Source organism: Papio anubis, chromosome 1 (assembly GCF_008728515.1).
Source record: "Papio anubis isolate 15944 chromosome 1, Panubis1.0, whole genome shotgun sequence".
In the NCBI taxonomy this organism is placed as follows: Eukaryota; Metazoa; Chordata; class Mammalia; order Primates; family Cercopithecidae; genus Papio; species Papio anubis.
This window is the reverse complement of record NC_044976.1, coordinates 25,239,210-25,265,233: the sequence shown is the minus strand read 5'-3', so window position 1 is coordinate 25,265,233 and position 26,024 is coordinate 25,239,210. Positions and strand designations below refer to the sequence as shown.

The following is a 26,024-nucleotide window of genomic DNA, read 5'->3' as shown; positions in this document are numbered from 1 at the left end:
ACCCCTCCCAAGCCAGGAAGTGTCACCTTGGCCCATGCTGCTCTTCTGTCCTGGTACACAATAGTCTCTAGTTTGAAGAATACTTGATTCACGGCTAGAGGGCAGACCCGCTGCAGTGGGCAGTGAAAATCAGATCAACAAGTCCAGCAGTCTTAAAACTGTTGGGTCGGCCGGGCGCGGTGGCTCAAGCCTGTAATCCCAGCACTTTGGGAGGCCAAGACAGGCGAATCACGAGGTCAGGAGATTGAGACCATCCTGGCTAACACGGTGAAACCTCGTCTCTACTAAAAAATACAAAAAACTAGCCAGGCGTGGTGGCGGGCGCCTGTAGACCCAGCTACTCAGGAGACTGAGGCAGGAGAATGGCGTGAACCCGGGCGGCGGAGCTTGCAGTGAGCTGAGATCCGGCCACTGCACTCCAGCCTGGGCAACAGAGCGAGACTGTCTCAAAAAAAAAAAAAAAAAAAAAAACCTCTGCTGGGTCATGTGCCCCTTTGAGAACCTGACACGTGTTCTGGTCTCCGTAGCCAGAAAAACTCAACCTTTGTTCAGAAACATACATAGACTAAATGCCTTGTTTTATTTATTTTTTTGAGATGGAGTCTCACTGTGTCACCCAGGCTAGAGTACAGTGGTGCAATCTGGGCTCACTGCAACCTCTGCCTCCCGGGTTCAAGCGATTCTCCTGCCTCAGCCTCCCAAGTAGCTGGGATTACAGGTGTGCACCACCACACCCAGCTAATTTTTGTATTTTTAGTAGAGACTGGGTTTCTCTATGTTGGTCAAGCTGGTCTCAAACTCCTGACGAGGTGATCCGCCCACCTCAGCCTCCCAAAGTGCTGGGATTACAGGTGTGAACCACCATACCCGGCCAAGCCCTGTTTTAATCTTCACTTTAAGTAATGAGAAACTGAGGCCCAGAGAGGGCAAGGATTTGCCCTAGGTCACACGGCAGAATCTGGGCTAGAAGCCAAACTCCCAGTTCCCAGCAGCAGCCGTAAGAGGCCTGTGCCCCAGAGAAAGGCCAGAGGCAAGAGAGGACACAGAAGGAGCTGGGCAAATTGTTTTAATGTGTAACAGTAGGCCAAATGGGGAGGACAAGGCCCCAAGCCCCAGCCTTTCTCCTGATGCCCTGGGACCTGTGTGCCTGGGACATTCCCATGCCTGCCCCAAGCCCTGAGGCCCACAAGTCCCAGAGAAGAGTGGGAAAGTAAGTTGGGTAGTTGCAGCTCAGCCCCAAGAGTTCAGGGAGGAAAAAACAGGGGCTAGTTGAATTTAGCCTTGGAAAAATCCATCTCCGGATGCTGATCCATGAACCTGGAGAAAGGGAAGCAAGAAGATGAAACAACTCATCCTTCTCTTCTAAAGCTGTCCCTTCTCCCAGCACCCCCGTGTCAAGTCTAATCTCTTTAGACCTCAGCAACACCGAGCCAGGCTGGGCAAGAGCAGTGCCCAGGGTATCTGAGACCCATTTGAGCCCCGAGGTTGGAAGCTGAGGTGCCAACACTGGCACTGTTTTCCTGTAGGTGGCAATGACCCGCCTGTTACCCCTTCCCTCCTATCATGAGCCATGAGCCGGCCTTGCCCTCAAGATGACCTCAGCAAGTGACAAGAGTAGGCAAGCCAAAGCCATAAAGCCATAAACATGGCTGGAAAGGGGGCAGGGCAGCTCCTGAGGCAGCTCAGTGATCCACTCACTGCTGTCACTAAAATCTAAGCCCCCAGGCACCCACCCTCCCCGAACCCCTCTTGCTCACTTCTTCAGAATCTCCTGTTTCTTCTGTTCGTCTGAGGTTGGCAGCCCCATGGACTTCTGTCTCTGGTCATACATCATCTTTTCCACCATGCTGCGAGTCTCACTGTCCAGGTCTGACAGCTGAGGGCAGGCAGTGACGGGAATTGGTGAAGCTCTGGAAACACCTAGGCCCCTCACCCTCCTGCCGAAGTTCTCCCAACCAGCCAGGGCTCACCTTGGAATTCTCAGGGTTAATCTTCTTGGTATTGATCTCAGGGTCACTGGACACCAAGCGGCTCCACCACTCCATCTTATTGATCTGTGAAGAGAACAACCAGGGGGTGGGAGGTGGCCTGCTCTGTGCACCAGGAATCACCCCTTAACCCTTTCACAACCAAACTCTCTCATCCATATCCTGCACCTGAGACCCCTGCAGGCCTATACTGGGTCCAGAGGTACAAGACTGCCCTTCCTGCAGCTAGGGGAGACACAGAGGCAAACAGTTACAAATCAGTGTGATAACGGAAAGAAAGCAGAAAGGGAGATATTCATCCAGGGTGGAGGGAGAAAAGTTTGAAAGTGACACTTGGGCTGAGCCCTAAGACACAAAGCAGTATTCCAGATTTAAAATGGGAAGAAAATTTTCTTTTTTTTTTTTTTGAGATGGAGTCTTGCTCTTCTTGTCCAGGTTGGAGTGCTGTGGCACCATCTCGGCTCACTGCAACCTCTGCCTCCCAGGTTCAAGCAATTCTCTGGCCTCAGCCTCCCGAGTAGCTGGGATTATAGACATGCACCACCCACCACACCAGGCGGATTTTTGTATTTTTAGTAGAGACAGGGCTTCACCATATTGGGCCAGGCTGGTCTCAAACTCCTGACCTCAGGTGATCCGCCTGCTTCAGTCTCCGAAAATGTTGGGATTACAGGTGTGAGCCACCGCGTGCAGTGGTGCAGTCTCAGCTCACTGCAACCTCCGCCTCCTGGGTTCAAGCGATTCTCCTGCCTTAGCCTCCCAAGTAGCTGGGATTACAGGCGCCTACCACCATGCCCAGCTAATTTTTTTGTATTTTTAGTAGAAATGGGGTTTGCCATGTTGGCCAGGTTGGTCTCGAACTCCTGACCTCGTGATCTGCCCACCTCAGCCTCTCAAAGCACTGAGATTATAGGCATGCGCCCCACGCCCAGCCTGAAAAAGTTTTTAAGCAGGGAAGTGCCAGGCGTGGTAGCTCCTACCTCTAATCCCAACACTTTGGGAAGCCAAGGCAAGAAGATCCCTTGAGCCCAGGAGTTTCAGACCAGCCTGAGCAACATGAGACCCTGTCTCTACAAAAAACATTTAAAAATTAGCCAGGAAGGGTGGCGCTCACAGTTACTCAGGAAGCTGAGGTGGGAGGGTCGTTTGAGCCCGGGAGGTCAAGGCTGCAGTAAGCCGTGATTGCGCCACTGCATTCCAGCCTGGGTGAGTACAAGACCCTGTCTCAAAAAATAATAAATTTAAAAGGCAGGGAATAGGCCGGGAGTGGTGGCTCATGCCTGTAATCCCAGCACTCTGGGAGGCCAAGGCAGGTGAATCACGAGGTCAGGAGATCGAGATCATCCTGACTAACACGGTGAAACCCCGTCTCTACTAAAAAATATCAGAAAAAAAAAAAAAAAAAAGCTGGCCATGGTGGCGGGAGCCTGTAGTCCCAGCTACTCTGGAGGCTGAGGGAGGAGAATGGTGTGAACCCGGGAGGTGGAGTTTGCAGTGAGCCGAGATTGCGCCACTGCACTCCAGCTGGGCCACAAAGCAAGTACAGAGGCATGGAGGGGTGAGTGAGGGCAGCCAGTGCCAGTCGGGCAGGCTGGGACAGGGTCTTATGTGCCCTGAGAAGTTCTCCTCAGACCTTTGGCCCTTTTCAGAGACCACCTTTATTTACTGGTGTCTGTGTCCCACCTCTCTGTAAAGGCAGTGAGGTTGAGCATGTAGGCTTCCTGAGGGCACAGATTTTCCTATGTTTTGTTCACTGTTCTCTCTCCAGCACTTAGAACAAGAACAGTACCACGCACAGAGTAGGTGTTCAAGTATTTGATGAACTGAATCCATGTACAGACCCAGTGAAAAAGAAGTGGCTTTAGAACCTAAGACTTTCTTTTTTATGAGACGGAGTCTTGCTCTGTCGCCCAGGCTGGAGTGCAGTGGCGCAATCTCAGCACACTGCAAGCTCCACCTCTTGGGTTTACGCCATTCTCCTGCTTTTCTGGGAAGCATTTGGTGGCCTGGGGACTACCGGGTGCCACCACCTCCGCCCGGCCCCAGTTTTGTATTTTTTTTTTTTTTTTTTTGGGGCAGATGGCTCTGTCACACCGGGCTGAGGTGCAGTGGCGGATCTCGGCTCACAGCAATCCCGCCTCAGGTTCAGCCATTCTCCTGCCTCAGCCTCCCGAGTGGCTGGGACTACGGCCTGCCACCTGGCCCGGCTAGTTTTTGTATTTTTAGTAAGTGGCGTTTCACATTATTCCAGCTGGGAGATGAATACTCCCAGGTCCTGACCTGTCGATCGCCTGTCTTTACCCCTCCCAAAGTGCTAGGATTGGGACCCCTGGCTCTGGCGCTCCAGCTCAGAACCCTAAGACTTTCAATTCTGACTCCACCCCTTCCCAGAGGCAGGAGCTTGGGTAAATCAGTGACCTCTTTTTCTGACTCAAGCCTGTAATCTCAGCACTTTGGGAGGCCAAGGTGTGAAGATTGCTTGAGGCCAGGAGTTCAAGACCAGCCTGGGAAATATAGTGAGACCTCCGTGTATCTACAAAAATTAATAACAAAAATTAGTCAAGCGTGGTGGTGTGCACCTGTAGTCTTGGCTACTCAGGAGGATGAAATGAGAGAATTGCTTGGGCCCAAGAGTTCAAGGCTGCAGTGAGCTAAGAAGGTGTTACTGAACTCCAGCCTGGGCAACAGAGTGAGACCTTGTCTTTAAGAAAATAAAATAGGGACAGATCTACTTTAAAGAGTGTTGTCATGGGGATTAAGATAATTCCACAATGCCCCCAGCATGGCTCCTGAGTAAAATAAGCACACATCCTCCTTTCTTCTTCCATCAACACCCCAGGCTAGAAGGGCTGGGCCTCACATACCTTCTCCAGATGCACAGTCACCACCTTGCCGTCCTCAATGAGCCACGAGCTCTCCTCCACCTTCACTTCGTTGTAAAGCTCCCCATCGATGATCGCTGGCTGCCCCTTGAGCCCCACCCGGAGGTGCCGCCGCTGGATGTCCACCACCACATCCTTTCCTTTCAGCCGGAAGTTCACACGGAAAGGGACCGCTAGCTGCATAGGGCAGAGGCAGTCAGAAGAAGCCACTAAGTGCTGCTGGTACCCCAGGCTGGCTCCCTAAGCTTCACCTCTGGTCCCTGCCACTCACGTCCAGCTCCGACAGGGTCTGGCTCCAGCGGTAATTGGGCAGGTCTGCCCCGTTGCCTAGGTTGGGCTTCAATTTTCCTTTGTCCTTCTCATCTTCCTCCTCCTCATCTTCCTCAGTATCCTGCTTATAATCAGGGACACTCAGCTACTTACTTGACAAACAAGACACACATTGAACCCTCACTGGGCCAAGCCCAGGGCTAGCACTGGGCATACAGTCACAAAAGAAAAGAGACTTGGTACCTGCCCACTCCACAGAGGGGCAGACCCCAAGCCTTGGTCCACTGGGAACCAGGTAAAATGTGGTTCCGATCTCAGCCTGAGAGGAGCTCAGACTATTATACCATGTGACAAAGGATATGGCTGGGCCCACAGAACCCAGCCAACCTCAGATGGGACCTGTAATAGGCGCTGCCCTTTCTGGCTCTTGGGTTTTCCTGCCATAAATGGGTTAAGACCAGTTGGTTTTTTTTTTTTTTTTGAGACAGAGTCTTGCTCTGTTGCCCAGGGTGGAGTGCAGTGGCGCGATCTTGGCTCATGGCAACCTCCGCCTCCTGGGTTCAAGCAATTCTCTGACTCAGCCTCCAGAGTAGCTGGGATTACGGGTGCCCGCCACCACGCCTGGCTAATTTTTGTATTTTTAGTAAAGACAGGGTTTCACCATCTTGGCCAAGTTGGTCTTCAACTCCAGACCTCGTGATCTACCCGCCTTGGCCTCCCAAAGTGCTGGGATTACAGGCGTGAGCCACCACGCCCAGCGGGTTTTTTTTTTTTTAACCTGGATCCTTTGGTTCAATGTCTCTGAGTGTGATCTTAAAGTATGGGGAAGATTCCCAAAGCCGGGAGGGGAGGGGTTAGGATAAGGAAGGGTATCTCAGAGAAAGCAGTAGGCAGCAGAGTTCCTGTAAGTTCCAACCTCCTTCCTGGCTCATCCCAAGTCCCTGCAGTCCATCTCACCTGCTTCCCTGGGGAGTCAAGGCTGCCGTTCTTGAGCTGGGCCTCATGATTCTCTGCATCCTTTTTCTGGAGCAAAGAGCACAGCAGTTGGCAACAGGACCCCCTGCTCAGTGCCAGTGGGGATCTGAGGGGTAGAGAAGGGAAGCCCACTCTTCACCTGGTCAATCTCTAGCTGCAGCCTCTCTGCCTCTTCATCAGTTAGCTCCTTGATCTGGGGCCCTGAGGTCTCTGACTTGGCTTCCTTGGCCAGCCTGGCCGCCCGCTCTGCCTTCTCCCGCCGCTCGGCCTCCTGCCGGGCTCTCTTCTCCCGCCGGGTCTTCTGTGCCAGCTGATTGTGGTGGCTGAAAGTCTGGGTGATAAGCTGGAGAGGGAAGAAAAGCCATGAGGCATCAGAGCAGGGGACGGTGTCCCATAGCCTGGAGTCCAGCCCTGCTCTCTACCTGCTGGGTGCAAGGGCAAAGCACTGCACCCAGAACCTCAGTTTCCTCATCTGCAAAATGAAAATACATCTGTCTCATAGGGTTGTAATGAGAATACCTGCAAAGCACCTGTCTCAATAAACTGGCTGTTTTAAAAAGTGACGCTTGGCCGGGCGCGGTGGCTAATGCCTGTAATCCCAGCACTTTGGGAGGCCGAGGAGGGCAGATCACGTGAGGTCAAGATCATCCTGGCCTTCATAGTGAAACCCGTCTCTACCAAAAATACAAAAAAAAAAAAGCTGGGCATGGTGGTGTGTGCCTGTAGTCCCAGCTATTCGAGAGGCTGAGACAGGAAAATTGCTTGAACCTGGGAGGCAGAGGTTGCAGTGAGCCGAGATCGTGCCACTGCACTCCAGCCTGGTGACAGAGCAAGACTCCATCTCAAAATAAATAAATAAATAAAGGAATTGCAGACTAGTCTGGCCAACATGGTGAAACCCCGTCTCTACTAACAATACAAAAAATTAGCCAGGCATGGTGGCGTGCGCCTGTAATCCCAGCTACTCATGAGGCTGAGGCAGGGGAATTGCTTGAACCAGGGAGGTAGAGGTTGCAGTGAGCCGAGATCAGGCCACTGTACTCCAGCCTGGGCGACAAAGTGAGACCCTGTCTCAAAAAAACAAAACAAAAAAAGTGACGCTGTTAAAAGCAAAAACTCAAGCCTCATTCCCTCACAAGCCTTTCTTGAATTCTCAGGCCCACAATGACCGGCTCTTCTGACTAATCACTCTTACTCTTAGTGCATCCTGTCTCCAAGACCACAGTCCAGCTATGCAAGACTTGACACCACACCCAGAAAGGCCACGTTAGCAGAAAGCCAGGGAGCTTTCTTTTCTTTTTCTTTTTTTGAGATGAAATCTCGCTCTTGTTGCTCAGGCTGGAGTGCAATGGCGCGATCTCAGCTCACTGCAACCTCCGCCTCCGGGGTTCAAGTGATTCTCTTGCCTTAGCCTCCCGAGTAGCTGGGATTACAGGCATGTGCCACCATGCCTGGCTAATTTTGTATTTTTAGTAGAGATGGGGTTTCTCCATGTTGGTCAGCCTAGTCTCAAACTCCTCACCTCCAGTGATCCGCCTGCCTCAGCCTCCCAAAGTGTTGGGATTGTAGGTGTGAGCCACCGTGCCCAGTCAAAGCAAGGAAGACCCTGTTCACCCTCTCTCCAGCCAGCAAGCTGTTAACTTCAAATCCTTTCTCTCCACTATACCTTCCCAAGTTTCCACCCCACGATGTGCTAGCCAGCTTCCCTGCTACCCAAGGGCGACCCTCCACCCATACTATTGCCACCTGTCATTATTTGGCTCCTGGCCTTAGACGAGTGAACAACTTTGACTCTTTCTAAGCCTCAGTTTCCTTATCCATCATGAGGATTGAGTATGACAGCACAAATCAAGAGCCTAGTGAGGTCCACATCACAGGGTTCCCCTGACCTGCAGCATCAGCAACACCTAGAACCTGTTAGAAACGCTAAATCTTAAGCCCCACTCCAGATCTACCGGATCAGAAATTCTGGGGTATGGCCAGGCAATCCGTATTTTTAACAAGCCCTCCTGGCCAAGTTCCATGCATACTTCAAAGTCGCACCTAGATTTGAGTTCCTGGTCTACTCTTACTTGCGTGACCCTAAGGTCATGTCTCTGTACCTCTATCTTGTTGTTACTATTTTTGAGGCAGGGTCTCACTCACCCAGGCTGGAATGTAATCAACCTCCCTGGGCTAAGGTGATCCTCCCACTTCAGCCTCCCCAGTGGCTGGGACTATAGGTATATGCCACCATCCCTGGCTAATGTTTTTATTTTTTGTAGAGACAAGGTTTCGCCATGTTGACCAGGCTAGTCCAAACTCCTGGGCTCAAGTGATTCACCTGCCTCTTCTTCCCAAAGTGCTGGAATTACAAGTGTGAGTCATTATGCCCGGTCTATGTTATTATTTCTAAAAGCAGTCTTGGCCAAGTGTGGTGGCTCATGCCCATAATCCCAGCACTTTGGGAGGCCGAGGCAGGCGGATCACCTGAGGTCAGGAGTTCTTGACCACCCTGGTCAACACGATGAAACCCTGTCTCTACTAAAAATACAAAAATGAGCCAGGTGTAGTGGCACATGCCTGTAGTCCCAGCTACCTGGGAGGCTGAGGTGGAAGAATCACTCGAACCCAGGAGGCAGAGGTTGTAGTGAGCAGAGGTCGCACTACCATCCTGGGCAACAGAGTGAGACCCTGTCTCAAAATAAATAAATAAATAAAAGCAGTCTTGGCATATGTTGTTCTTTGCCTGGAATGTCTCGTCCCCACTCTCAGGTCACCTGGCAAACCAATTCATCCTCCATGACCAGTCAAGTGTCAAAGTTTCACCTCTGGCCCAGGAACATACCCTTAGGACACTCAACTCAATGCCAACCCATACACAGTGTGCATGTGCACACACACGCACATACCTCTAGAGGCCTTGCCATGTGATCAGTGGTCAATAAACCCTCTTTCAAGCATCTCTAAGACAGAACTGCAGGGAAAGCTCTGCAGGGGCTCAAGGTCACAGAAGTCACCCACGGGGCCCCAGACCTGGGGTCCTGCTAAATGCCCTGTGGATTCTCATCCATTTGATGCCAATTTCTCCTGCTATGCCCAAACCCCCTGCCCCATGCCACACCACAGTAGCTCCACACTCTACAAGGTTAAAGAACACCAAATATACCTCCTAAACCACGAATTAAACTGGTAGGGGAGGCCATTCTGCTGTTAATGGAAACCATGGGTCATAATTACGCCAGCAGAGGCTGTTCCACCACAGGGCCTTGTTCCCAAGTCCCTAGTCAGAGAGACCTTGAACTAAAGCCATTTGCCAACCAGTGGCCAAAGGGAGGTGGGAACAGGGCCCTCCCCTCTCCCAGCTCCACTGAATCATGTCACATCCCATTTGTACTGTTCCTTCCTAGCTCCTGGAGGTTAAGCAAGGGCAGAGCTAAACCACCAGGCAGAGTCAAGGCCAATCACAGCAGCCTCTGACCCCTCCTCCCATCAACTTGACCTAGGCCCAACCTCAGACAGATAACCCCAGCGGTGTGGAAGCCTACCCAGAGGCTGTCACAGACTCAAGCTTCAGTCACTGGACACATATTTGGGAACCACAGCCAACCAGGGTGGGGAGGGCTGGGCCTGCTCTAACGCCAAGCCTGTCGCTCTCCCCGAGAAGAGGCCCAGGACAGTACAGGCATGTGTCACAATGCCAGCCCTCTCAAATACTTTTCAGAAGGCAGAAGAATTTTATGAAAGAGTTGTTATTAAAATGCTAATCCAGGTCAGGCACGGGGGCTCCCATCTGTAATTCCAGCACTTTGGGAAGGAGAGGCAGACAGATCACTTGAGCCCAGGAGTTTGAAACCAGCCTGGGCAACATAGGAAGACCCTGTCTCTATAAAAAATACAAAAATTAGCTGAGTGGAGTGGTACGTGTCTGTAGTTCCAGCTACTCGAGAGACCGAGGTAGGGGAATTGCTTGAGCCCAGGTGGTCAAGGCTCCAATAAGCCATGATCACACCACTGCACTCCAGCCTGGGAGACAGAGCAAGACTCTGTCTCAAAAAAATAAACAAATAAATATAAATAAAAATAAATAAATAAATGCTAACGCACTGGGGAACTACAACTGTGCAAATAAATTGAAGTTTACCAGGCACAGTGGCTCATACCAGTAATCTCAGCACTTTGGAAAGGTCGAGGCGGGCAGATCGCTTGAGCTCAGGAGTTGAAGACCAGCCTGGGCAACATGGTGAGACCCCGTCTATACCAAAAATACGAAAATATTAGCTGGGCATGGTGGCACATGCCTGCAGTCCCAGCTACTCGGGAGGCTAAGATGGGAAGACTGCTTGAGCCTAGGAGCCGGAGGTTGCTGTGAACCGAAGGTTACAGTGAGCCGAGATTGCGCCACTGCACTACAACTTGCGTGACAGCGAGAACCTGTCTCAAAACAAAAAACCCCCTAAACGATGGGGTTTGGAGTTTCTAGGTTGGTGAACACATCAAAGTGTTGGGAGGGTGGCACACCCAGAGAGGGTATGGAGGCTCCATGCCCCATCCCAATACCTAGCCCTACACAGCTATTTGGCTGTTCCTGAGTTATGTCTTTTATAATAAACCAGTAACAGTAAATAAAGCACTTTCCTGAGTTCTGAATCATTCTAGCAAATTATTAAACCCGAAAAGGTGGTCATGGCAAACCCCAGTTTATAGCTGGTTGGTCAGAAGTACACAAGGCAACTTGGAACTTATGACTGATGTGTCAAGTGGCCGCCGTCTTATGGGACTGAGTCCTTAACCTGTGGAAGCTGCAGTAATTCTGGGTAGTTGGGGTCAGAATTCAATTGAATAGTAGGACACCCAGTTGGTGTCCAGAGAACTGGAGAACTGGTTTGTTAAGTGGTGGAAAAACCCACACATTTGGTGTCAGAACTGCTGTGAGTCAAAACCATTCTTAGGATGCAATATGCAAAATCCAGATTGTGGGAAACTTTGCCAGGACAAATAACCATTTCTTCAAAAAACAAATTGCAAGAAAAAAAGAGATCTCTTGTGTTTTATTTTTTAAATCTTTACATTTTCTTTTGTAGGCCAGGCAGGGTGACTCATGCCTGTAATCCCAGCGCTTTGGGAGGCCGAGGCGGGTGGATCACCTGAGGTCAAGAGTTAGACCACTGGAGTTTGAGACCAGCCTGGCCAACATGGCGAAACCCTGTCTCTACTAAAAATACAAAAATTAGGCCGGGCTCAATGGCTCACGCCTGTGATCCCAGCACTTTGGGACGCCGAGGCGGGCGGATCACCTGAGGTCGGGAGTTTGAGACCAGCCTGACCAACATGGAGAAACCCTGTCTCCACAAAAATTAGCCAGGCGTGGTGGCGCATGCCTGTAATCCCAGCTACATGGGAGGCTGAGAAAGGACAATCGCTTGAACCCGGGAGGCAGAGGTAGTGGTGAGCTGAGATCAGGCCACTGCACTCCAGCCTGGGCAACAATAGCAAAACTCCCTCTCAAAACAAACAAACAAACAAACAAAAAAACAGAAAAACAAAAATTAGCCGGGCCTGGTGGTGGGTGCCTGTAATCCCAGCTACTTGAGAGGCTGAGGCAGAACTGCTTGAACTCAGGAGGCGGAGGTTGCAGTGAGCCAAGATCATGCCACTGCACTCCTGCCTCATCACGAGAGTGAGACTCCAAGTCAAAAAAAAAAAAGTCGGGCGCGGTGGCTCAAGCCTGTAATCCCAGCACTTTGGGAGGCCGAGGCGGGTGGATCACGAGGTCAGGAGATCAAGACTATCCTGGCTAACATGGTGAAACCCCGTCTCTACTAAAAATACAAAAAACTAGCCGGGCGTGGTGGCGGGTGCCTGTAGTCTCAGCTACTTGGGAGGCTGAGGCGGGAGAATGGCGTGAACCCGGGAAGCGGAGCTTGCAGTGAGCCGAGATCACGCCACTGCACTCCAGCCTGGGAGCACAGCGAGACTCCGTCTCAAAAAAAAAAAAAAAAAAAAAAAAATTTTTTTGTAGAGATGGAGTCTCACTATATTACCCAGGCTGGTCTTCAACTCCTGGGCTCAAGCGATCCTACCACCTCAGCCTCCCAAAGTGCTGTGATTATAGGGCTGAGCCACTGTGCCCGATCCTTAATTTTTTGTTTTTGAGGTCTCTTAATCTACAGGTTTCTATCACCCAGTGTAATGTGTGAACCTTGTTTGAATTGGGAATCAAACAATCGTAATGAAATAACCCAATTAAAAAAAGACAAATGTCTTAAAGAGAAATGTGGTGCCTGCTTCCCCATCATCTTCCAACCTCACTGTAAGTTTCCTAAGGCTTCCTCAGCCATGTAGAGCTATGAGTCAATCAAACCTCTTTCCTGGCCGGGTGCGGTGCCTCATGCCTGTAATCCTAACACTTTGGGAGGCCGAGGGGGGCAGGTCACCTGAGGTCAGGAGTTCAAGACCAGCTTGGCCAACATGGTGAAACCCTGTCTCTACTAAAAATACAAAAATTAGCCACGTGTGGTGGTGGGCACCTGTAACTCCAGCTACTCGGGAGGCTGAGGCAGGAGAATCGCTTGAACCCAGGAGGCGGAAGTTGCAGTGAGCTGAGATCACACCACTGCACTCCAGCCTAGATGACAGAGCAAGACTCTGTCTCAAAAAAAAATAAATACATAAAATAAAAAAACAGAACCTCTGTCCTTTATAAATTACCCAGTCTCAGGTATTTCTTCACAGCAGCATGAGAGTGAACTAATACCTTGTCAGAGATGAGCTTTGGACTTGGACTTGTGGGTTAATGCAGAAATGAATTCAGACTTTGTGGGGCTGTTGGAAGGGCATGATTATGTTTTGAAATGTGAGGACATGAGATTTGGGAGGGGCCAGGGGCAGAATGATACAGTCTGGCTCTGTTTCCCCACCCAAATCTCACCTTGAATTGTAATTCCCACATGTCAAAGGCAGTACCAGGTGGAGGTAATTGAATCATGGGGGTGGTTTCCCCCATGCTGTTCTCATGATACGAGTGAGTTCTCACAAGATCTGATGGTTTTATTAGCCTCTGGCATTTCCTCTGCTGGCACTGATTCTCCTGCCACTCTGTGAAGGAATGCCTTCCTCTATGATTTTAAGTTTCCTGAGGCCTCCCCAGTCATGCAGAACTGTGAGTCAATTAAACCTCTTTACTTTTTTTTTCTTTTTTGAGACAGAGTCTCGCTCTCTCGACAGGCTGGAGTGCCGTGGCACGATCTCAACTCACTGCAACCTCTGCCTCCTGGGTTTAAGCGATTCTCTTGCCTCAGCCTCCTAAGTAGCTGGGACTACAGGCGCACACCACCACACCCAGCTATTTTTTGTATTTTTAGTAGAGCTGGGGTTTCACCGTGTTGGCCAGGATGTTCTTGATCTCCTGACCTTGTGATCTGCCCGCCCTGGCCACCCAAAGTGCTGGGATTACAGGCGTGAGCCACCGTGCTCAGTTGTAAACCTCTTTTCTTTATAAATTACCCAGTCTAGGGTATAGCAGCATGAGAACGGACTAATACAGAACCCTCATGTACTATTAGTGGTAGTGTCAAATGGTGCATCTGCTATGGAAAAGATCATGGCATTTCCTCAAAAAACTAAAAACTGGCTGGGTACAGTGGCTCACACCTGTAATCCTAGCACTTTGGGAGGCCGAGGCGGGTGAATCACCTGAGGTCAGGAGTTCGAGACCAACCTGGCCAACATGGTGAAATCCTGTCTCTACTAGAAATACAAAAATTAGCCAGCTGTGGTGGCACACGCCTGTAATCCCAGCTACTCAGGAAGCTGAGGCAGGAGAATCGCTTGAACCCAGGAGGCAGAGGTTGCAGTGAGCTGAGACTGCATCATTGCACTCCAGCCTAGGCAACAAGAGTGATACTCTGTCTCAAAAACAAAACAAAACAAAAACAAAAACAAAAGCAAAACAAAAACTACCATATTATTCAATAGATTACACTGCTGAGTAATACCTACAAGAATTGAAAGTAGAATCTCAAAGATTTGTGCACCTATGTCCACAGAAGCACTATGCACAAAAACCAAGGGGTGAAAGCAACCCAAAAGTCCATCAAGAGAAGAATAGATTAAAAAAAAAAAATTGTGGCTGGGCACAGTGGCTCAAGCCTGTAATCCCAGCTCTTTGGGAGGCCGAGTTGGGCATATCACAAGGTCAGGAGCTCGAGACCAGCTGGCCAATATGGTAAAACCCCGACTCTAATAAAAATACAAAAATTAGCCGGGAATAGTGGCATGTGCCTGTAGTTCCAGCTACTCGGGAGGCTGAGGTTACAATGAGCCGAGATCGTGCCACTGCACTCCAGCCTGGGCAAGAAACAGAGCAAGACTTGTCTCAAAAAAAAAAAAAAAGTGATATATATATATAATGGAATATTATTCAACCTTAAAGGGGATGGAAATCTTGTCACATACTACAATGTGGATAAATCTGTGGACATTACATTAAATGAAAAAAGCCAGTCACAAAAAGATACATATTGTATGATTCCATTTATATGAAGTATCTAAAGTAGTCAACCTAGACAGAAAATAGAACAGCAGTTACCAGGAGGTAGGGGAGGGAGCAAAACGAAGTTGTTTAATGGGTACAGGGTTTCAATTTCACAAGATGCAAAGAGGTTTTACAAATATGTTTCATAATCTAAGTACACTTAACACTACTGAACTGTACACTTAAAAATGCTTAACATGGGCCAGCACAGTGGCTCACATCTGTTATCCTAGCAATTTGGGAGGCCGAGGCAGGTGGATCACTTGAGCCCAGGAGTTAGAGACCAGCCTGAGCAACATGGTAAAACCTCATCCCTACAAAAAAATAGAAAAATTAGCTGGGGGTCGGGCACAGTGGCTCACGCCTGTAATCTCAGCACTTTGGGAGGTTGAGGCAGGAGGATCATGAGATAAGGAGTTCAAGACCAGTCTGACTGACTTGGTGAAACCTCATCTCTACTAAAAATACAATAATTAGCTGGGCATGGTGGTATGCACCTGTAACCCCAGCTACTCAGGAGGCTGAGACAGGAGAATCGCTTGAACTGGGGAGGCAGAGGTTGCAATGAGCTGAGGTCGCACCACTCATACTCCAGCCTGGGCAACAGAGCGAGACTTCGCCTCAAAAAGAAAAAAAAAGCCAGGCGCGGTGGCTGAAGCCTGTAATCCCAGCACTTTCGGAGGCCGAGACAGGCGGATCATGAGGTCAGGAGATTGAGACCATCCTGGCTTACACGGTGAAACCCCGTCTCTACTAAAAAATACAAAAAAACTAGCCGGGCGAGGTGGCGGGCGCCTGTAGTCCCAGCTACTCGGGAGGCTGAGGCAGGAGAATGGCGTAAACCCGGGAGGCGGAGCTTGCAGTGAGCCAAGATCCCGCCACTGCACTCCAGCCCAGGCGACAGAGCGAGGCTCCGCCTCAAAAAAAAAAAAAAAAAAAAAAGAAAAAAAAAAACTTAGCTGGGCATGATGGCACTGGAGTCCAAGCTACTTAAGAGGCTAAAGTGGGAGGATCACCTGAGCCTTGGGGAGGTCAAGGTAAGTTGTGATCGTGCCACTGCACTCCAGTGGCTGACAGAGTGAGACTCTGTCTCAGAGGGAAGAAAAAAAAAAGGGCCAAGCATTTTCAGAGGCTGAGGCAGGCAGATCACAAGGTCAGGAGTTCGAGACCAGTCTGGCCAATATTAGTGAAACCCTGTCTCTACTAAAAATACAAAATTTAGCCGGGCATGGTGGTGGGCACCTGTAGTCCCAGCTACTTGGGAGACGGAGGCAGGAAAAATATTTTTTTTTTTTTGAGACGGAGTCTTCTTCTGTCGCCAGGCTACAGTGCAGTGGCGATCTTGGCTCACTGCAACCTCCAACTCTCAGGTTCAAGCAATTCTCCTGCCTCAGCCTCTCGAGTAGCTTGTGCCACCACACTCGGCTAATTTTTGTATTTTTAGTAGAGACAGGGTTTCACGGTGTTGGCCAGGATGGTCTCGATCTCCTGACCCCGTGATCCACCCGCCTCGGCCTCCCAAAGTGCTGGGATTACAGGCATGAGTTACCGCGCCTGACTGGCCGGAGAAATCTCTTGAACCTGGGAGGCAGAGGTTGTAGTGAGCTGAGATGGTGCCACTGCACTCCAACCTGGGCAACAAAGCGAGACTCCATCTCAAAACAAAAACAGGCAGGGCGCAGTGCCTCATGCCTGTAATCCCAGCACTTTGGGAGGCCAAGGCAGGCAGATGACCTGAGGCCAGGAGTTTGAGATCAGCCTGGCCAACATGGTAAAATCCCATCTCTACTAAAAATACAAAAATTAGCCAGGCGTGGTGGCACACGCCTGTAATCCCAGCTACTCGGGAGGCTGAGGTGGGAGAACTGCTGGAACCTGGGAGGCAGAGGTTGCAGTGAGCTGAGATGGTGCCACCACACTCCAGGCCGGGCAACAGAGCGAGACTCCATCTCAAACAAACAAGCACACAAACAAAAAAATCAAAACAAAGGTTAAGAGGGTAAATTTTATGATGTGCTTTTTACCACACTTTTTTTTTCTGAGACAAAGTCTCGCTCTGTTCCCAGACTGGAATGCAATGATTTTCAATTTTTTTGTACAGATATGGTCTATGTTGGACCAAACTGTCTTGAACTCCTGGCCTCAAGTGATCCCCCCACCTCAGCCCATAATTTTTTAAAAAACAAAAGAGCTGGGCGCAGTGGTTCATGCCTGTAATCCCAGCACTTTGGGAGGCCAAGGCGGGAAGGTTGCTTGAGATCAGAAGATCGAGACCAGCTTGGGCAAGATGGTGAAACCCCCACTCTACAAAAAATACAAAAATTAGCTGGGCATGTTGGGGCACGCCTATAGTCCCAGTTACTCAGGAGGCTTATGTGAGAGGATCACCTGAGCCTAGTGGTCGTGGCTGCAGTGAGTCATGATCGCACTACTGGACACCATCCAGGCTGGGCAGCAGAGCGAGACCCTGTCTCAAAACAAAACAAAACAGTAAGAGAGCACTGAGGGAAATCAGAACCCTGAGTGGATGTGGATCTCTGGTAATATTTAAAGAATTAGTATGCCTTTTTGGAGGAAGTAATATCATTACAGTTATGTTTTGTTGTTGTTGTTGTTGTTTTTGAGACGGAGTTTCACTCTTATTGCCCAGGGTGGAGTGCAGTGGTGCAATCGCGGCTCACTGCAACCTCCGCCTCCTGAGTTCAAGCGATTCTCCTGCCTCAGTCTCCCGAGTTGCTGGGATTACAGGCACCCACCACCATGCCCAGCAAATTTTTGTATTTTTAGTAGCGACAGGGTTTCACCATGTTGGTCAGGCTGGTCTCGAACTCCTGACCTCAGGTGATCCACCCGCCTCAGCCTCCCAAAGTGCTAGGATTACAGGCGTGAGCCACCATACCTGGCCCTACAGTTATGTTTTAAAACAGTAACTTTTCTTTTAGTCACACAATATTTACTTATCAAAAAATACGCCTTCAATGATATGTAAGTGGAATGTAACAGGGCAGTCCCACCGTACCCATGGGGATTCGTTCCAGGACCACTCCTCAGCACTAATTTCTCAGGATGCTCAAGTACCTTATATAAAATGGCATTTTATTTGCATATAACCTACACACATCTTCCTATATACTCTCAATCATCTCTAGATTACCTAATACCTAATACAATGTAAGTGCTATGGATGTAAATAATTAGATTGTATTTTTTTTTAATGTGGTGTTTTGTTTTTTTAGATGGGGTCTTGCTATGTTGTCCAGGCTGATTTCAAATTCCCGGGCTCAAGCCATCCTCCCATCTCAGCCACCCAAGTAGCTGGGATTACAGGTGTGCATCACCACGTCGGGCTTAACTCATATTATTTTTTATTATTGTACTCTCGTTTAAAAAAATTTTTTTCCAAGTATTTTCCATCAGTGGTTGGTTAAACTCATGGATGTAGAGCCCACAATACAAAGGATCAACTGTATTTGTCCTTTTGTGACCAGCTTATTTCATGTAACACGATGTCCTCCAAGGTACATCCATGTAGCAATGGACAGGATTTCTTTCCCTTTTAAGGCAGAATAACATCCCAGAATATGTCTATACCACATTCTGTTTATCCATTCACCTGCTGATGGAGCCTTTGGTTCCTTCCACCTTTTGGCTATTGTGAATAAGGAGTGAACATGGGTGTGCAAATAAATCCTCCTTCCAATTCTTTTGGGTATATACCCACAAGAATGACTGCTGGACCATACGATAGTTCTATTTTTTAATTTTTTGAGAAACTGCCATAACGTTTTCCATAGCAGATGCACCATTTGACATTCCCACCGACAGTATACAAGGGTTCCAGTTTCTCCCTATCTTTGTCAACATTTGTTATTTTGGTTTTTTTTTTAACAGATGCCATCCTAACAAATGTGAAGTAGTATCTCATTATGGGTTTTGTTTTGGAAACAAAGTCCTGCTCTGTCACCCAGCCTGGAGCATAGTGGCACAGCGGCGCAATCACAGCTCACTGCAGCCTCAACCTCCCAGGCTCAAGCAATCCTCCTACCTCAGTCTCCCAAGTAGTTGGGACTAGAGGCGTGTGCCACAAGGCCTGGCTAATTTTTATTTATGAGTTCCTAAATATGAAATTAACCATTAAATGTTATTCATCCTCTGCACTACATATTTTCTCATAATCTAGTGTTCTTCAATTGACTTAAATATGTCTCTTTTACCATTTACAAATTTTCAGCATTTGAAAAGGCAAACAGCTATCTCTTCTTTTATAGCTTCCAGTTTTCTAATCTTGAAGTCTCCCCCATATAAGACTACAGATTCCTAGCTTTCCTTACAGGATTTTTCTTACCTGTATTTTTTTTTTTATAGAGTATGACAGATGGTAAATTTTGGTTTTCTAACCAAAAAAAATTCCACGTAGCAGCATGACTTATTGAATCATGCTTTGCCTAATGAACTGAATTACCACATTAGACACATTAAATCCTCATAAATGCTAGACTTTATTTCAGGATTCTCTAGTCTGCTTCACTGGTCCATTTTTCTCTTCTTCTATCAATGCCATATTGATTAGATCGCTATGGCTGTATTCAAGTCTACAATTCCTAGTCCCAAAAGCTATAAAATCTAAGAGTGCTTTTGTAATTTTTTGTAAGTTTGCAGTATCAGGTATTCTCTACAGAAATATTAATGTGTTTTGTTACAGGATGCAGCTCCTGGCCCTAGGATTGGATTATGATCTATAATGCACATTATATGCACGGTATTGCCTTCCTGAAATCCAAATAATTTTAAATACCAAAACACATGTGGCCCCAAGGGATTCTGAAGTGGATTGTGGTCTTTTGCCTTTTTTTTAATCCTTGTAACTTCCTTGTGAGGTAAGGATTATTCCCTCTTACAGTTAAGCAAAATTAGAGGCTGGGCGCGGTGGCTCATGTCCATAATCCCAGCACTTTGGAGGGCCGAGGCGGGCAGATCACGAGCTCAGGAGTTCAAAACCAACCTGACCAACATGGTGAAACCCCCGCTGTACTAAAAATACGAAAATTAGCTGGGCGTGGTGGCAGGCGCCTCTAATCCCAGCTACTCAGGAGGCTGAGGCAGGAGAATCACTTGAACCCGGGAGGCGGGGGTTGCAGTGAGCTGAGATTGCTCCACTGCCCTCCTGCCTGGGTCATAGAGCAAGACTCCGTCTCAAAAGAAAAAAAAGAAAGAAAAATTAGGTAGTCCCAGCACTTTGGGAGGCTAAGGCAGCTGGATTGCGCCACCGTGCTCACGCCACTGTGCTCCAGCTGGGACACAACAGAGCAAGACCCTGCCTCAAACATACACATACACACACCCCCCCCCAGGGTTCATCTCTCTCCCTTCTTACAGCTATTTATCCTTCATACCTGAGGCATCACTTCCTCACAAAGTCTTCTCTGAGCCCCCAACCTAAGTTAGTTTTACGTTCCCAGGGCTTCTGCCCCAACACCCACTACTTTTTCACTGCTTGTTTTTTTTGTTTGTTTGTTTTTGGCTACACTGTGAGATCCATGAAAACAAAGAACAAATCTGTATTCACCTCTGCAATCCCAAAGGGTCTGATACAGCACCTAACACAATCCAAAGTGTTAAGTGCGGTGGCTCATGTCTATAATCCCAGCTCTTTGGGAGGCCGAGGCGGGCAGATCACCTGAGGTCAGGAGTTTGAGAACAGCCTAACCAACATGGTGAAACCCGTCTCTACTAAAAATGCAAAATTAGCCAGGCATGGTGGTGCATGCCTGTAATCCCACCTACTTGGGAGGCTGAGGCAGGAGAATCACTTAAAACTTGGGAGGCAGAGGTTGCAGTGGGTCAAGATCATGCCATTGCACTCCAGCCTGGACAACAAGCATGAAACTCCGTGTCAGAAAAAAAAAAAGGCCGGGCGCGGTGGCTCAAGCCTGTAATCCCAGCACTTTGGGAGGCCGAGACGGGTGGATCACGAGGTCAGAAGATCGAGACCATCCTGGCGAACACGGTGAAACCCCTCGGCCTCTACTAAAAAATACAAAAACTAGGGCGGGCGTAGATGGCGGGCGCCCAGTCCCAGTTACTTGGGAGGCTGAGGCAGGAGACGGCGTGAAACTGAGGCGTGAGCTGCAGTGATGGAGATCCCGCCACTGCACCCAGCCCGCCGTGGCGACAGAGCGAGACTCAAAAAAAAAAAAAAAAAAAAAAAAGAAAAGAAAAGAAAAGAAAAAATAAATGATTAGCCCCAAAACCTATAAAAACTAAAAGTGCTTTTGTATTTTTGGTAAGTTTGAGGCATGAGGTATATACAGGTAGTCTGACCCACAGAAAAGCCAGAGGTGTTAGTGACAATACAGAAAGAATATCTGAGCTAGAAGGGGTCTACTTTCTCCCATTTTACAGATGGAAAGATGAAAAGAACCAGAGCATTGCTGGGAACTCGACTAAGTAACATAGCTAGACCAAGAACCTGGGACTCCTAATTATCAGGGTAATGTGTCTATTTACAGAGTGGGCTGGCCTCTCAAAACCTTCTTCAAGACACATTAAAGAGTTTACCAACTTGTTAGAATCCTGAAGCCACAGAAACAGTTTGCAAAGAACATCTCCTTCTTATTATGTCTCTTATTTATGTCTATTATAAAGATAATGGTGCCGGGCATGATGGCTCATGCCTGTAATTCCAGCTACTCAGGAGAGGCCGAAAGTACAAGAATTGTTTAACCCCAAGAGGCGGACATTGCAGACAACCAAGATTTCTGCACCATTGCACTCCAGCCTGCTGGGGCATAAGAGCCGGACCATCTCCAAAAAAAAAAAAAAAAAAAAAAGAAAGAAAAAAAGCCCTGGACGGGTGGCTCACACCTGCAATGTCTCGTTAATTTCTGTATGCGCTGGCAGGTGGATCACCTGAGGTCGGGAGTTCGAGACCAGCCTGGCCAACATGGTGAAACCCCATCTCTACTAAAAAATCCAAATATCATCCAGGCATGGTGGTGCATGCCTGTAATCCCAGCTACTCGGGAGGCTGAGGCAGCAGAATTGCTTGAACTCGGGAGGCGGAGGTTGTGGTGAGCCGAGATCATGCCATTGCACTGCAGCCTGGGTGACAGAGTGACTCTGTCTCAAAAAAAAAAAAACGGAACAGCTAAGTGAGGTAGAATCCTCATGATATAACAATTTTCAAAAGTATAATTACAACCTTAAGGAATCAGAAAGGAGTTCAAGGTCTCAGAATCAAGACTACAAAACACGAACCCTTAAACTCTGAGTCAGAGCATCTGGGAAGACATGGCTCTGAGTATTTCTAAATTTATTTCTAAGCATCAGTTTCTAGTATCTGCCCAGTCTCATCTCCTAGGTAATTAGTTAAAACCTTCTCAGGCCGGGTGCAGTGGCTCACACCTGTACTCCTAGCACTTTAGGAGGCCAAGATGGGTGGATTACTTGAGGTCAGGGGTTCGAGAACAGCCTCGCCAACATGGTGAAACCTCATTTCTACTAAAAATACAAAAATTAGCCAGGCATGGTGGCGCCTGCCTGCAGTGCCAGCTACTTGGGAGGCTGAGGCCCAAGAATCACTTAAACCCAGGACGCGGAGGTTGCAGTGAGCCGAGATTATGCCACTGCACTCCAGCCTGGGTGACAGAATGAGACTCCATCTCAAAAAAATAAAATAAAATAAAATAAATAAAAGTAAAAATAAAACCTCCTGGCCGGGCACGGTGGCTCATACCTGTAATCCCAGCACATTGGGAGGCCAAGGCGGGCGGATCATGAAGTCAGGAGTTCCAGACCAGCCTGGCCAATATGGTGAAACCTCATCTCTATTAAAATACAAAAATTAGCCAGGTACAGTGGCGGGCGTCTGTAATCCCACCTACTCGGGAGGCTGAGGCAGGAGAATTGCTTGAACCCAGGAGGCAGAAGTTGCAGTGGGCCAAGATTGCGCCACTGCACTCCAGCTTGGGTGACAGAGCAAGACTCCATCTCAGAAAAAAATAAAATAAAAAATAAAACCTCCTCATTGGAAAAGGAACTGAGAGGCACTGTGTTGGGACAGAGGGCAGGTTTTCAACAGACTGGTTTCAACCCTGGTTCTCCCATAGCTCAGCTCAAGCCTTTGGATAAGGTGCAAAACTCTCTTGAGCCAGTTTCCTCAACGGGGATAGTTAACACCTGCCCCTCTTGTAGAACTGCAAAAATCATGGGAAATAAGGTAGATAGAGCGCTGAGCAAGGAGTGGAGACCGAAGAAATGACAGCTTCCTTCCCTTCCCCAACTCCTCACCTTTGACATTTCGCTTCTGCTGAAAGTTAGTTACTATTATGCCAAAGGAAGACCAGGTGAGTTTTTCTTCTGAAGAGACAGAGCTGCCGAAAAGAGAGCAGTTTCCAACACTTACCTTCTCTGCCATCCCCTCTTCTCCTCCAATGAAAAAGTCTGTTTTGCGTCGAAGGAAGCTGAAGAAGGTGTTCACAAGCTGAAAGATGGGGAGAAGATTAAAGGTGTGGAGCTGCCATTTGGGAGCCCTTCAAGTGCACACAAGTCAACTTCTTTTGTCTAGGAGGCAACTTGGGACTTGACTATTTTTCCTCTGAGCCTCCCAACTAAGGAGACATCTCCCCAGCAGGTTCTCTTAGTTACTTCCACCATGAAGCAGATTTCTCATATCCTGTGTGAGTGTGCGCGTTTCATTTTCCTTGTGATGCCTGAAGCAGCCTAAGTGTATGCAACACTCCTCTGCATCCAGGGCATGAAAAGCCCAGGCCCAGCTTTCCTCTCCAGAAAGTAAAAACCCCATCAAGACACCGGCTCACACCTGTAATCCCAGCACTTCAGGAGGCTCAGGTGGGCGGATCACTTGAGGTCAGGAGTTTAAGACCAGGTTGGCCAACAGGTGAAACCCCGCCTCTACTAAAAACACAAAAATCAGCCGGGTGCGGTGGTGGGCAACTGTAATCCCAGCTACTTGGGAGGCTGAGGCAGGAGAATCACTTGAACCCGTGAAGCAGAGGTTGCAGTGAGCCAAGATCATGCCACTGCACTCCAGCCTGGGTGACAGAGTGAGACTCTGTCTAAAAAAAAAAAAAAGACACAAAGTTACTGGGTCAAAGCAAGACGGGGGAGAGCAAATCAAGCACTTCAAAGGAGGATAAGATGGATTAACTCTGGCTGGAGTACAAGTGTAGCCAAGGGTTTGAGTATCTGACAGACATATATTACCTTTTGACTTCGCAGAAGTTTCTTAACTCTGTACAACAGGAATAAGATGCAGTACCTATTTCTAGGGACCTGGTGAGGATCATGAGGTCATGGAGTTGAGGCCTTCAGCCACGTATGGCACAGAGCAAGAGACCCACTGGCAGAGGGTAAACACCTTACAAATAGGACCATGACCCATGGCTTAGTCTATCTGCCACCTGCAATGCTGGGCACCAGATACAGCTAAAGGTACATGCTCAGTAAAATTCTTGCTGAATGAAACAATCTAGCGGTGACCTAAAGTCAGCACACACAAGCCCTTTATTTGCCCAAGAGTGGGTCTAAATCTGATGAAATCTGACGCTAGAACATATATCAGTGATTTCCATTCTTGCTTCTAGACACTTTTTCAGTTTGTTCAAAAATGAACTCACTCCCAAATCCAGTTTTGTGTTAACAGTTTAGAGGAATGGAGACAGGAAGGCTTTTCACACTTCCAAATTAGAAGCACTCTCCCCACCACAAAGGGCTTAGAAGTCCTTGGTCACCAGACACCTGGGTTACATAGCAATAGAAAGTTCAATGGAAACCTACCTCCAGTGAGACACAATCAGCCATGGACTCTGGGAAGCCCACTGACCTGTCTAGGTGAGGACCACGCTGCATGATCTAGGCAAATCCCTGCCACTTTTCTGGCTCTGAGAATGACAGTTCTGATCCTGACGGACTTTTCTACCTCTAACTTTGTGTTTGTTCCAAAAAAACCAACTCCAGAATCTGGAACAGTTGGCCCTTATTATTCATACACTGTGTTACCGTGTCTGTCACTGAGCACGAATTATCCCTTTGAAATGCTCTTTGTAAGCTCTATCAGGGCGAGGACAGGTTTTTGTATCCCCAGTCGCGTTGAGTGTGGGACACACATTAATCACACGACAAATACTTGTTGAATGAAAAAGCCTTATTACTGAGAACTTACGGTACTTCACTACTCTCGGGAAACCGGCATTCGCAGCTGTCTCACAGACAAGGAAACTCAGGCTTGGAGAGATGTAAAGGTTCCAAGTTGGTAGGTGCTGGAAACTAATCGTGAACACAGGCCTCCTCTCCTATTCCCCCATTCAAGGCCTAACAAGACCACGTGCTAACATCACCCCGCGCCCCTACCACACACATTCGACGGCTCGCCCCAAGCCTTGGTGGATCCAAATCACTATATTTGGCACGGTTCTTACTAAGGGATGCTCCTCGGAAGACACCATGAAAGTGGAAACGGGGTTGGGGGTATATGTGAAACTAAAGGGGGATCCTAAGCTCAGGGACGCGATAATTGCTACTACTGAGGGGCGCCGGGGGCCCGGGACTGATGCGAACCGGGTGAGACCGCCAGCGGGTGGCCAGGCCGGAAGCTGGGCGCGGTGAGAATGTGGGGGCATCCCAGAAGCCCGCGAGCCCCAGGGGTGGGTCTCAGCCCTCGAAGGCAGAGAAGGGCGGAAGGAGCTTGGCCAGGGCCGCCGGATGGGCCGACGCCGCGCGGACCGTTACCTCCTGCACGCCGCCCTCGTGCTGCTGAGCCATGGCCAGCAACATGCCGTCGAACCGCTCCTCCTCCTGCTCTCCGCCCATCGCGCCGGCCCTGATCCACGTCCCGAGCTCTGCACTCTAGTCCCGCGCTCTCTAGGCTCCTTCGGGTCGCGCCGGGCCCAACGACTCTAGTCGTCCGCCTTCCGCAGCGGAGCCGGAAACACGCACCCGCGCGGCCCCTGCAGGCCTGCCTCCTCCTCCTTTCTTCCCGCCTTCTTCCCGGCTCGCGGCCACTGACCGTGCGGCAAGCAACCCGCTTCGCCGACCATTGGTCGACATTCTGAGCCAATCAACAAGCGCGTCCACGAAGCGGTGGGCGGAGCCGTGGGCTTCAGAGTTTGGCATGAGTTGCTATGGTCACCCGATGCCGTGGAGACTTCTAGAAAGCCCTGGACTCAAATCTGGCAGAGTTGGAAGTTAAAAAGGGACAAGTGTTGCTCCTCTCCCTTGCTAGTGACCCCCCAGCTTGTAGAACAGTGAAGCTGAAAGTAGCCTTACTCATCTCTTCCAATCCTAGAAGGGACTTACCACAGGACAGCCTCCTTCTCATCGACCTCATTTCATACTTGACCAGGGCCAGCTTCATGGGAGTAGACATTGCAGTCG

General features: G+C 49.0%; 1 protein-coding gene across 2 annotated transcripts; it reads right to left on the bottom strand.

The window, feature by feature from the left end:
- Nucleotides 1–1,049: 1,049 nt before the first annotated feature.
- On the bottom strand, nucleotides 1,050–25,608 carry NUDC (nuclear distribution C, dynein complex regulator). 2 transcript variants are annotated; one of them, XM_003891403.4, is made up of 9 exons: nucleotides 25,380–25,608; nucleotides 23,035–23,112; nucleotides 6,255–6,458; nucleotides 6,098–6,163; nucleotides 5,142–5,261; nucleotides 4,853–5,047; nucleotides 1,971–2,054; nucleotides 1,758–1,876; nucleotides 1,050–1,317 (listed from the first exon to the last, which is right to left on the bottom strand). In XM_003891403.4, exons 1-9 carry the CDS (start codon nucleotides 25,458–25,460, stop codon nucleotides 1,266–1,268), a joined length of 999 nt encoding a protein of 332 aa, XP_003891452.1. In that variant the 5' UTR covers nucleotides 25,461–25,608; the 3' UTR covers nucleotides 1,050–1,265. The 2 variants fall into 2 exon arrangements, with proteins under 2 accessions (XP_003891452.1, XP_009201003.1); XM_009202739.3 differs by lacking the exon at nucleotides 5,142–5,261.
- Nucleotides 25,609–26,024: the final 416 nt, after the last annotated feature.